Below are 14,010 nucleotides of genomic sequence, written 5' to 3'. Positions count from 1 at the left end.
ATGTTATGAACACAGACATAGACTTTGAAAGTGTTATTTTCCCCTCTTTCCACTTACTTGGAAAGAAATGCAAATATTTACAAATATAACACAATATTTACAGTTCTCCACCTGACAGACAGAATAGCAAAAGGTTAAAATTAGAAATGGTCTCTAAAGAATGTCTGTTTATTCAGACTTTAAAGATAAAGGGCTTTAATACTTAGGTTTTCTTGTACAACTATTGCAGTTACCAGAATATTTAGCTAGAGGATGCCTTGATTCTCCACAATGAAAATTAAGTCTCCCCCCCACCACCACCACCATTTTAAATTAAGCCTTTTTAGGATTTCAAGCTTTTTTTTTTTAAATGGTACTTACCTTACTTAATATTCTTTGTGTCACAGCAATTCAGTGCTTGACTTATCTCCACTTCTAAGTTGTAAATAGCTTGAGGGCAGTCACCAAAGATGTAATTTTATACCCCTCACATGAATGCATGGTTGTTGAAAGAAATCCTGAAAGAAAGATCAATGTGGAAATGTCCAAGTGAGAGGGAAGTAGCGAATCAATAGGGCACAGCATTTGCATGCCAGAGGCTCCTGACTTGATCCCTGAAGTGGTACTCTAGCTCTCCTCTCTCTCTCTCTCTCTCTCCCTCTCGTGAAATGAATGTCTCAGCTGTGAAAAACTCATCAGAAGCTGTTGGCATCTTGGATCTTTTATGAGGACACTATTAGTGAGCACCCTTAGCTAACATCATACAGCAGTCACCACAGCAACCAGGTATCTCAGCTGAGGGGGGAGGCTCAGAGCTTGCTAACACTGAATGTAGAAACCACATTAGAGGGTGGGGTAGGTAGCATAATAGTTATGCAAAGAGGTTCTCATGCCCAAGTCTCAAGTCCAAATCCTTTCTTCTCACAAATGAGGACTGTCATGTTGACATGGTGCTCCTAGGTACACATAGGTCTCCATTTCCCCCTGGTGAGTAGCATTCTGTTGGTGTGGAATCTACAGGTAGATAAAATGGCCTCCAGTTCAGCTGTCATGCAAAAAAAAGAAAGAAAGAAAGAAAGAAAGAAAGAAAGAAAGAAAGAAAGAAAGAAAGAAAGAAAGAAAGAAGACATAAGATGAGTTTGGGAATTTACAAGTAATCTCTATCTCCTTTGCATAGTCAGACAGAATGAAAGTTTCCTAAGCTGACCCTTCAGTTACGATTCCATTGAAAAGTGGCTTTGGGTATGACTGATGAGTATTTTTCTAGATTGTTTTAATTTAGTGGTTCAAAGCCATCCACAGGACAGTGATCGTATGTTTTGGTAGATGAAAAATGCCAGAGATCTATTTGAAAGCTAAAATAGTTTGGGTTACTATGCAACACTCCATTGGTATTGCTACAGGCTATAATCATACTGTTTTAATGGTTCTCTTTATAAAAAATCATTCATAATGCTTTGCAACATAAAAATTATGAGAAACACATGTATAATGGCTATGCTAATACTTCTGTACATTTTAATAGAACTGTACAGCTCACAAAGCAGTAACAACAATGCTTGAACATGTTTCTAACTGCAAAGTAGCATATCCCCCACTGGGAGGACCTTTGAGGGCTGTTAGGAAGCTTCAAGGGACACATGAGACTTAGAGAGACTCTTTGAACCAGAAGAGAATAGCAGCAATCAAAGCAGGTTGTTGGAGGAAGCTTCAAGGTCACTGTTCTCTGTGTTCCTGTAGGTTAGGCCTACAAAACTAAAAACAGACATGAAAGGTCACAGTGAAGGGAGCAAAATATGTCTCCCAAAAATATGCCACTTTGACATATTGATTACTGTGAACCACAAACATTGGAAAAACAAAGGCACAGAAAGTTGTCTTCTGAACTCTCCTGATATGCCTAAAGAAAAGTTCTCCAAAAGAACTCAATTGTCAAAAAATCTCTCCTCAGGAGATCAGCATTCAGAGTACTGGCTCTCATCTCAGCAGAGGAGATAAGAGGCTTACATCACACTTAAACAAGCTTTGTCACAACTAATTATTCCTCCCATCCATTCATCAAGGGCCATTCATCTTCCTTAAATATCATCTTTCTCTCTATGGAGCCCATGTCTCCCACCTGCTTCCCTCTTTAGGTGGTTTGCACTCCTGAATTCTTAGTGATCTCTCTGAATTATTCATCCTTTCCTGGCCATCTCTCCTAAGTACATGAGGTCTCTGTGGCAATAGTAACTTTTTTTCCCCTTTAGTGTTAGTCTGTCATTAAAATGGTCTCAGTTAAGAACTCAGGAGAGTGGAAGGAAGTGTTATTTTTCTCCTCTCCAGTGATCATTGGCAAGAGAACGAATAAATGCACAGAGTGCATCATTGTGTGGTATTGAATAATCAGGGAAGATGAAGCCAGACCATTCCCTCCTTTACACCAAGAATCTATTCATTTTTGTAATCATTGTATGGTCCCTGTATAAAAAGGGTCCCTGATTATGTTACCTAGTTTTTATTTAAAATTGGGTGTGTATATTGTCAATCTACTCAAAAATGGTGATAGAGGAAATATATCTCAATAAATAAAGGCCATATTTAACACCCCCCAAAAAAAAACCTGATAAAATGCATATTTCAGGGCCTTGTATAACAAACATTCCAGCACAGCAAATTTGAAGTTTACCTATCCAGTGTGTGTGTGTGTGTGTGTGTGTGTATGTGTGTGTGTTTTAATTAATGTATTTTGCCATCAGAGTTATTTTTGATATTTTTAAAATATTTACTTATTTATTTATTCCCTTTTGTTGCCCTTGTTTTTTATTGTTGTTGTAGTTATTATTGTTGTTGTTATTGTTGTTGGATAGGACAGAGAGAAATCAAGAGAGGAGGGGAAGACAAAGAAGGGAAAGAAAAACACCTGCAGACCTGCTTGTGAACACCTGCAGGTGGGGAGCCAGGGGCTCAAACCAGGATCCTTATGCTGGTCCTTGCAAATTGCGCCACCTGTGCTTAACTAACCTCCTGCACTACCACCCAGTTCCCTATTTTTGAGATTTAATGCTTGCATGATGATTCCACCATGTACAGTAGCCTTTTTTTCTGATAGAAAGTGAGAGACAGAGATAAATAGAGATAGAGAGAAACCTGCAACACTGTTCTACTACTGCTCATGAAGTGTTCTGCAGATGGAAACTGAAAACTTGAACTCAGATCCTAGTACATAGTGATGTGCGCATTCTACTGGGTGCACCGTAACCCACCTCCAAAACTTTGCATTTTTAACACATGTAACCCCTAGTAGTTCTGATGGGATTACTCCCTGAGGAGATACATTAACCAATACCTGCTTTAATACCTTCCAAGTTTGACTGGGACTCAATCCCAACATAAGATGATTGAATACAGTAAGTTGGTTTGAAAGTTTAAGACCATGTTACAAAATGTTTTATTGACTAGCAGATGTTGACCTGCTCTAAGCAAAAACATTATAATTATTGCAGAAAAAACTGGCAAGAGAATTGACCTGTATTGTGCACTAACTTTGTGATATGCATGACCTAGGTTCAAGGCCATTACCCACAACATTGGACGAAGTTTCAGTGTTTAATGTCTTTTTTTTCTTACCAGAGCACTGCTCAGCTCTGGCTTATGATAGTGTGGAGAGTTGAGCCTGCAAAATAAGGAGTCTCAGGCATGAGAATCTCTTTGCAGAACCATTATGATAGCATATCTATCTCCACCCAGTGCTGAATCTCTTTTCTTCTTTTCCTCTACCTCCCTATCTCAGTCTCACTCCTTCTATCTGAAAAAATTAGTGTTGGAACTGTGAAGTCCTGGACATGACAAAAATAAATTAATTAATTAAATAATTAATAAGAATATTTTATATTACCTTGTATGTTTATATTCCAGTATTTAAAAAAAACATACGTTTACATATTCTTTGAGATTTAGGAGGGTTTTTAATTGAGTTCTCTTTTCATTGTAATTTACTGACAACTCGATAGAAATTTATTTTCTGTAGAGTATGACATTGAACTTTTTGAAATAATGACCTCTTTCACACTCATGTTTTAGATGTTTCCTGCTTTCCACATTGATATTAATGTGGCCTTCACTAACTTATCAATATACGAGAATTATGTGGTTTAGACAGTTTTATAAGTCTTGTAAACAAATAAACAACAACAAAACACCTTCCACAAAATCTCTATCCTCATACAGTGTTCATACTACTTTATTTGTAAGCTTTAAGCTTTTTTCAGTACTTAGTATTCTAAATGCTTAATCACTACTTTTTTTTTTCAAAATTTCTTTCCTCTTCCTATCTATTTTTTTCTAATTAAATATGCAAACATTCTAAAAGCTCCTAAAACAATCTTTGGACATTTTGGCTAGATTATATTAAATATCAAATAAACCTGGGAAATCCAATATTGCTTTTATTTATTTTTTTTTTATTATCCTTATTTATTTATAGGATAGAGACAGTCAGAAATTGAAAGGGTATGGGAGACAGAGAGGGAGAGAGAGAGAGAGAGAGACCTGCAACACTGCTTCACCACTTGCAAAGCTTTCTCCCTTCAGGTAGGGATTGGGGGCTTGAACCTGGGTCCTTGTGCATTGTAACATGTATGCTCAACCAGGTGTGCCACCACCCAGCCCCAGGATTGATTTTATAATGTTGCATCTATTTTTAGGAACATACTACCTCTTATCTAGAATAAATTTAGGTTCTCTTGAGGAAAGTACTGAAATCTCCTTTACACAGTGTCTAATCATTAATCTTTATTATTTTTTCTTTTTTTAATTTTTATTTATAAAAAGGAAACACTGTCAAAAAACATAGGATAAGAGGGGTACAACTCCACACAATCCCCCTCCCCTCCCTTCCCCTGATAGTTTCCCTGTTCTTTAACCCTCTGGGAGTATGGACCCAGGTTCATTATGGGGTACAGAAGGTGGAAGGTCCGGCTTCTGTAATTGCTTCCCCAATGGAATGTAAATTGAATCTTTTTTTTTTTAACGCAGTTGACAGGAAAGAGTGAGATAGAGGCTGAGAGAGGGAGAGACACTGGAAGTTCTGTTTCACCACTCATGACAACCCCCACCCCCAGCAGGACCCCTCCTGAAGAAGGACTTGAACCTGGGTCTTCACACATGATAATGTGTGCACTCTTCTGGGTGCTCCACTACCCAGCCCCAATTCCCATAACTTTGTCAGATGTTTTCTAATAAGAAAATTTCAAGTTTCTAGCTTTGTTCTTGTTCAAAATTATTTTGGGTCTTTTATGTTTACCTAAGAATTTGAGTATTATTTTATAAGTTTCTGCAAAGAGTGACATGGGAATTTATATGACTTTGGGTAGCACAGAAAACTTTTTACACTATTGATTCCAATTCTGGCCATGTAACATCTTTTCATCTCTATTCTTCCCCCCTGGATTTCCTTCACTGCTGTCTTGTGATGTTTACTGTCCAAATCTCTTAGCTCCAGCTAGTTTGCCGTTTAAATGATTTTATTCCTTTTGCCTGCTACTACAAATGAGATTGTTGTCTTCACTTTCCTTTTAGATAGCTCATTGTTTGTGCCTAGAAATGCTGCTGTATCCTCTATCCCTCTGGGAGCATGGACCCAGGGTCGTTGTGGGTTGCAGAAGGTGGAAGTTCTGGCTTCTGTAGTTGCTTCCCCGCTGAACATGGATGTTTAGAGGGATAGAGAATGGGAAAGCTATCAGGGGAGGGGATGGGATATGGAGATTGGGTGGTAGGAATTGGGTGGAGTTGTACCCCTCCTACCCTATGGTTTTGTTAATTTATCCTTTCTTAAATAAAAAATAAATAAATAAAAAGAAGAAGAATTGCTGCTGTATCCAGGTGTAGATTTGGTCTCCTAAAATTTTATGGCATTCATTCGTCAGTGATCACAGTTGCTGCAATCTTTTGGAGTCTCTAAATATGTTACATCATACGGGGGGGGGGGGGAAGACACAGAGAGAGAGAGAGATGGAGTTTTTTTTCTTCTAATGCAATGACGATATTTTATTTCTTTTCTTGTCCAGCCGTTCTGGCTGGGACTCTGGGAAAATCTGAAGAGAAGGATTAGGAGTGGCCTCCTTGCCTTTTTCCCTTCATAAATCTGAAGTCAAGTCCAGGTGTAGGGGCTAGGTAGGATCTCTTCTAGGTCTTCAGCCATAACCACAACTGGTCAGCTGGCCTAGGAAGTGAGACGTCCTACTTTGCCAAAGCATTCTTTTTCATCCCTAAATCTATAAAACTATTTGCAACTATATCCCAAATCTCCCACAAGGATTTTTTTTTTTTTTTTTTTTTTAGCACAGTACTGCTCAGCTCTGCTTTATGATAGTGCAAAGGATTAAACCTGGGACTTCAGGGCCTCAGGCATGACATTCTCTTTGCATAACCATTATGCTATCTACCCCTGCATACAAGGACACTTTTTTTTTTTAGTGATTTAATAATGATTGACAAAATTGTAGGATAAGAGGGGTACAATTTCCACCACCAGAGTTCTGTGTCCCATCCCCTTCATTGGAAGTTTCTGTAGTCTTTATCAGTCTGGGAGTATGGATCAAAGATCTGTATGGGGTACAGAAAGTAGAAGCTAGGGTTTCTGTAATTGCTTCTCCACTGGACATGGGCATTGACATCCCCAACCTGTTTCTATCTTTTCCTAGTGGGGTAGGGCTCTGGAGAAGTGGGGTTCCAGGATACACTGGTAAGGTTGTCTTCCCAGGGAATTCAGGTTGTTGTTATGGCATCTGCAACTTGGCAGCTGAAAAGCATTAAGATACAAAGCAGAACAAACTGTTTAATAATCAGGAACTTAAAGGCAAGAATATAGCAGATGAAATTTGGAGGTCATCAAGCTGGAAGAAGCTAGGAAGTCTGTTTTAAGTATATTCCAAGGAGCTCATGACTTTACTTATTTGCCTGAGCCCCACGGCTAACATGCAGGTAGGCTAAAGGTATCGTCTGGGAAGATGGTATCGCAGTTGGAAATAGAACTAGAAAGCTTAATCAGGGCAGAGAGTCACTCTCAAACATGGGAAAAGTCTATAAATATCATTAGTTGTAAACCCCATTGATATGAGCTAGGGCCACACTTTTGATTTGCCTAATTGTTGTTTTACTGGGGGGGAGGGGGGCACGTGTAGGAATCACTTGTCTCCGTCTCGCTCTTGCCAGCTCTTCTTATTATATATGTCTACAAACATATGCATGTATGTTTTCCTTTTATGTTTTATGTTTTTCTGTTATTTTAGTCATACTTACCAGGAAGTTACTTTCCTTTCAAACAAACTGAACATTTCACAGTTGACATTGTTTATTTGATGAATGCCTTAGTTTCTAAGCTTACATATGATGACTTTCAAAATGAATTGTCAAGATGTTTTTTTTTATTGGTGATAAATCTGGGATGAGTGATAATTGTGGGAAATATATATATATATATATATATATATATATATATATAGTCACAAAGGGATATTTCAAATAACCCAGAAACCCAGAATAAACTTCTTTTCCCAAAAGGACAACCAAGATGGCTGCATATCAGTTTTATCTTTCATTGCAGTGTGAGGTCTAACTGCAAGGTCCCTTGGCAACAAGTGACCTCAAAAGGAAAGAGGATGGGGTCAAAGAGACATTTCAGTGGGTAGAGTGCAGGACTTGCATGCATGAGGACTTAGGTTAAAGCCTCAGCACCACATATACCAAAACAGTGCTTTGGTTCTCTCTCTCTCTCTCTCTCTCTCTCTCTCTCTCTCAATGAGCAAATAACAGCAAATAACATCTCTATACAGAATAAAAAAGTACAGAGTGTCTTCCAGCAGGCCAATGCTGAATTGAAGTAACCTTTACATAGAATGTAAGTCACCAGGAGGCCACCTCCTGGTGGTAGTGGACCTGATTGAGCATACATGTTACCTGGGTTCAAGCCCCTGGTCCCCACCTGCCAGGCTAGGGGGAGTGCTTCACAAGTGGTGAGGCAGTCCTGCAGGTGTCTCTCTGTCTCTCTCCTTCTCTATCCCCCCACTCCTCTTGATTTCTGGCTGTCTCTATCATATAAATAAATAAATAAAATAAAAAATAAAAGGAAAGGAATATAAGTCACAGGCAAGATGATGATCCCATATTGGGCAGATGCAAAAGATCACCTGACTTAGATGCCTAACATTCCAAAGGAGGCCATCTCTCTATAACAACTCCCTGGGCACTACTTCCAGCATTCCCAATGGTACAGGCCTAATCACAGGAATTACTGTTGCAAGAGAAACTCAAACCTTGGGGTCCTTTCATGCACTGATTGTTCCCCTGGTCCACATGGTATTTCCTTCTCATGGGTCATTCTCCTAGACGTAGTGTTGCCTGGAAACCTAGTTAATGCTCCAGCTTATTACCTTTTCTAGAGGACAGAGCAGTGAGTGAATCAGACAACCCATTTTTATTGAGAACAGTAATTCCTGCTAAATATAGGCCCTCTTGTTTTTTTTTATTTCCAATAAAACCTATGCCAATGCATATATTCCATGAATGGTACTTTCTAGTCAAAAAAGACAATGTGTGTCCTTTGGGACCAAATGGATGGAACAGGAGGTGATGATGCTTCAAGAAATAAGAAGTGAGAAGCAACTGCCCATTGGTTTCACTCATATGTGGAATCTCAAAAGCTGAAGCATATGAACTTACAAAAACACAAAAGTAAACAAGCTGTTTCTGAAAGTTTGTAAGAACTATGGTGCTTATCATTGGAAGGGTTGGGGGGGACAGAACGTTGCACTATGTAACCACACATTTTTAAGGAGTGACTTGTCATGAACTTGGGAGAAAAACAAACAAACAAAAAAACCAGAAACAAACAAACTGTTTCTAAGATTCCTGAGAACTACAATGGTTATCTTTGGGAGGCGGGAGGGTAGGGAACAGAACTCTGAGTGGTGGGTGTGGTGTGGAGCCATACAGGGTAATCTTAACAATCTTATAATATACTATTAATCACAAATTTAAAAAAAGAGGAGTGTCTTGATTTTATATATAGGTATTTTATATATTTAAATAGTATATATTTTATATATATTTAAAACATATGTTATATGTTTTAAACACACACACACATATATATCCTTTTATATCCTGTCTTCAGAATTTGAAATTCCTACCATAAATCCTACTTTGCTCTTCTTGTTTTCACAGGTAAAATATGGAAACTATGCCTTTGTCTGGGATGCAGCTGTGCTGGAGTATGTGGCCATTAACGACCCTGACTGCTCCTTCTACACTGTTGGGAACACCGTAGCCGACCGGGGATATGGAATTGCTCTGCAGCACGGCAGCCCTTACCGGGATGTGTTCTCACAGAGGTAAGACCTGTGCTCACTGCACATAGGGAGAAAGGATATGAAGGGAACACAAATCCACTTGGTTATCTTACTTCATCAGTGGCACTTGCTTTTCTTTGTTGTGAGAATCACAATAAACAACCCCCCCCCCAAAAAAAAGACAAAAAGATGGTTGTAAGTGAAGCATACATAAATTCTTAAGAGAAATATGAAGGTACAAATAATGATTAATCAATTAAAATTTATTTTTGATAAGTCAATTTAAGGGGAACAAACTGGAAAATCAACTCAACTATGCAATAGAATATGAACATTAAAGACACTTAAGAAAAAAAACAGACACTTAAGGTCTAGCTGGAGATATAAGATTCATGCACCTGGAACAATAAACTATACAGAAATTTCTATAACTATGTGATGATAAATACACATATATATATGTGTATATATATGTGTGTGTATATATATATATATATGTATATATTCAATGTCATTATTGGTTATTTGTACTGTGTAAATTGTTGAGCTATTGAAAGTATTGAATACCAAGACTGAAGACTTGATCAAAGAAACATGGTTGAAAACTCCCTAGAGATGACTTTAAACTTGACCTTGAAAGGGTAAACAGAATAGCTATACTAAAAGAAAAAAATTAGGTAACTCTCAGAGAAACAATAAATACAACAGAGTAGAACAATGAAAGAGGGAACAGTAAGGAGAGTAAGCAGTTGTCGGGCTAGCTTCGCGCGAGAGAGAGATGACCCAGGAACTAAGCTCTTTGGTGGCAAAGCAATACAAATCTTTATTTATTCGAGTGCCCCAGAGTCAGACGCTAGCACACCTGGTTAAGCCATGTGGCGCAAACTGCAATGGCCAGCATCAGCCTCTTGGTCTGCACGCCTGCCCTCCCCCAGGTCGGGACACAGAAAAGACAAAACAGAAATGGAAGTAGCTTGACAATACCATACATGATGAGGAAAGGGATGGAGAAAGGCAAAGGGGGCCAGGAATGGTATGGACCTCCCCAGCAACTGTTGCTAGGGGTTCAACTAGCAGGATTAGTAATACCCTGTGTGGAAGACCTTTAGGCATTTGTAAGACAAAGCAGAAGACTGATATGCACATAATAAAGGGATGGGCCATAGTATCAGGGAATGTAGGGTGGAGCAGGCTTAATGCCTTTTAAGGAGTGGCAGGCTCCTGTGGGAAGATGCAGGATGTTTTTGTGGGGGAGGGGAGACGTACATGGCTGCCAACCTTTTGAGGCTTATATGTCTCCCTTTTTGCTCAACCCTTCTGTAGAGAGAGAGACTTACCAGAATGAACTCACCTCTCATGTCAAACCCTACCAGGCTCCACCACATTCCCACAACCTCCCTACATCAGCAGTCAAATGAATTTGAAGGGAAATGTGAAGGTTTTTTGTTTTTTGGTTTTTTTTTAGTGATTTAGTATTTATTTACAAAATTACAAGATAAGGGTAACAAGATAACAACACTGTAATGTTCCCACCATCAAAGTTCTGGGTCTCCAACCCCTTTATAGTAAGCTACAACAGTTCTCTCCTAAGGTTGCAGATATGGGTTAACTATCATTTCTACAACTATCTGTCTATATTTGTATATATTTGGCCATTTTTACCCCATCTTCTCTTCCTTTCTGAGTCACACACACACACTTGTTACTACTTCCAAGTGTCCTTCCTTTTTTCCTCTTCTCTCCCTGGGTCCTGGTGAAGTTGGAGTTCAGAACCCTCTGCTCATCTTCCCCCTATCATTTCTCCCCTCCTAAGAGTATGGCCCAAAATACTTTTGGGGTTCAGTAAGATGAGAGTTCTGGCTTCTGTGATTGCATCTATGCAATGGGCATTGGGAGGTGGATCCAAATCTCCATCCTATTTCTATCTTTCCCTAGTAGGGTAGGGCTCTGGAGAGGTAAGGTAATGGTGAGTTCATCTGCCCAGGAAGGTCAGGATGATATCATGGTAGCATCTGCAACTTAATGGCTCAAAGGTGGAAAGATATAAAACAGGGCAAAGTGTTCAATAAACAGGAACCATACAGTAGGAACAGAACAGATGAGAATAGGGATCTTAGGGTGGATAGAAGATAGGAAATCTATTTTAGCTATGATCCAAGTGACCCATGACTGTAGTAATTTTTTCTTGAGCTTGATAGCTAACCTGCAGGTGGACTAAAAGTATTGTCTGGGAAGATGATGTCAGAGTTGAGAATGGGACTAGAAAACTGGATTAGGACAGAGAGTAGCTCTCAGTTTCTCTCTTAAAAAATATGCAACATTTTTATTGTTGAAATCAAAGCCAGGCTTCAGACAGTGCCATCCAGAGGAGTCGATTTTGAATTTCACAATACTCTGTTTTTGTGGTATTTACATTGTAAAGCATTTGGGGAACATCCCTCCAAGATCTTCTCGTGATACTTTTCTGAGAATAGTGGAGAGGCACAGGGAAGATAAATAGGCAGGTAGAGTTACCCAGCAGGGCCCCAGCTGCTTCCTGAGCCCATAAATAACTTGCTGGAAGCAAGATTGATTAGACTCTCTAAAAAAGTAAGATCTGTGCTGTTTCTATATCTTAACACTGTTTCATTAAAAAAAAAAAAAAGTCAGTTGTTTTCTAGGAAAAAAATATGAGACTATGGTATACATGAAACATAATTGAAAGTTGAGCTTTAACACAACCTTTTTGAGTTTAAAATTATACATACATATTGCATCTAAAAGCACATGTATATTTAAAAAAATTCTACAGTCATTCAAGTAATATAATAATATCATTGTTTAAAAGAAAAAGTCACTTTTAAAATAAAGTAGTTTATTTCTCAGATGCAGGGGCTGGGTAGTGGCACAGCTGGTTGAACACAAATGTTACAATGTACAATGACCCAGGCTCAAGCCCCTGGTTCCCACTTGCAGAGGGAAAGCTTCATGAGTGGTGAAGCAGGACTATTGGTGTCTCTCTGTCTCTTTCTCTCTGTTCCTCCCTCCCCTCACAATTTCTGACTATCTCTATCCAATAAATAAATAAAGATAATAATTTTTGAAAAATTTTATTGGAGCATAATATCAAAAGCACTTTATATTCCATGATATGTGAGTTACATTTTTCTGTTCAAAATATCCTCTTAGCTCACTGACTTAAGCTGAAAACAGTCTTTACTAGGTTAAAAAAATCTACTCACCTTTTTTAAAAGGACATTAGAAGTCACTGAGGATGAACAAAGCCTGTGCCACATTTTTACCCAAATCATATAACCCAATAACGGGGAAATAATGGTCTACAGAACCGTTGTTGACACATGGGTACAATCTCTCATCTCCCTGGGATTAGTGTCTGCACACTACTCCCACCACCACTACCAAGTCCCCCTCCATCCTGCACTGGGTCCTGATACCCTCTACTCCCTCCCATATTAACACCCAGTAATAAGCACTTGATTTCATTGGTAGTTGTGTTGATAAAGGAAATAACTTAAGAGCATGGAATGTGAATGAGACCTGGGTGGACTTCCTGATTTTCTATTATTTTTTCCTTTTTTGAGTTGTGACTAATAGTGGGTTACAGGATTGTAAGGTTACAGTGTACAGTTTCAAACCATACTCACCACCAAAGTGCTGTGTCTCCACTCTCCCACCTTCCAAAGATAACCACCACAGTTTTCACAATTATTAGGAAGATTTCCTTCATTCCTTTGTTTCTTTCTTCCTTTGTTCAATTTCTTCCTTCCTCCCTTCCTTCCTCCCTCCCTCCCTCCCTTCCAGTCCTTCCTTCCTTCCTTCCTTCCTTCCTTCCTTCCTTCCTTCCTTCCTTCCTTCTATTCTTTTTTCTTTCAAGTTCATGTGTATCAGTTCTCTAGAGTCCACATGTGAGCAAAACCATCTTTCATTTCTTTACTTATTTCAATAAGCATAATCACCTCCAATTTGATCCCCTTTGTCCCAAAGGAGACAATAACATCCTTTTTGATTGCATAGTAGTATACCATGGAGTATATATCCCATAACTTCTTTAGCCAGTCATGTGTTGATGGGCATTTAAGTTGCTTCAATTCTTTGGCTGTTGTGAATAATGCAGCTACAAACTTAGCAGTATATGTCCCTTTGAATTAGTATTTGCATGTATTTTGAATAAATGCCCAAGAATGGTATTTCTGGATCATAAAGCAATTCCATGCTTATTAGTTGAATGACTCTATACAGTCTTCCAAGTTAGCTCACTAGTTTGCATTCCCACTGGCAGTGAAGCAGAGTAACTTTTTCTCTCCAGCTTTGCCAATGCTTGTCATTTCCTGGTATATTGATGAAGGAATAAGGTGGAATCTCAGTGTCATTTTAATTTGCATTTCCTTAATGATGCAGGGGAGTGCTTCACAGGTGGTGAAGCAGGTTTGCAGGTGTCTATCTTTCTCTCTCCCTCTCTGTCTTCCCCTCCTCTCCCCATTTCTCTCTGTCCTATCCAACAATGACAACATCAATAACAGTAATAATAACTGCAACAACAATAAAAAACAAGGGTAACAAAAGGGAAAATAAGTAAATATTAAAAAATTTTAAAAGAATTTATGTTTTAACTTATAGAGAAATTTCCATATTCCTTTCCTTTCCATCATGACTGCACTAATTCATATCATTTATAGTCCAACCAACAGTGTAGCAATTTTTC

At 38.7% G+C, this 14,010-nt stretch overlaps 1 protein-coding gene across 1 annotated transcript in view; it reads left to right on the top strand.

Annotated features, from left to right (window-relative positions):
* Positions 1-14,010, top strand: part of GRID2 (glutamate ionotropic receptor delta type subunit 2) — a 1,638,698-nt gene that overhangs the window by 1,481,904 nt on the left and 142,784 nt on the right. The window contains exon 15 of the mRNA XM_060188447.1: positions 9,184-9,350. Within this exon, the coding sequence (XP_060044430.1) occupies positions 9,184-9,350 (167 nt within the window). The remainder of the gene's footprint in view (positions 1-9,183; positions 9,351-14,010) is intronic.

The sequence above is a fragment of the Erinaceus europaeus genome, chromosome 3 (genome assembly GCF_950295315.1).
Source record: "Erinaceus europaeus chromosome 3, mEriEur2.1, whole genome shotgun sequence".
Classification (NCBI taxonomy): Eukaryota; Metazoa; Chordata; class Mammalia; order Eulipotyphla; family Erinaceidae; genus Erinaceus; species Erinaceus europaeus.
The sequence above is the reverse complement of the archived record's forward strand: the minus strand, read 5'-3'. Positions and strand labels throughout refer to the sequence as shown.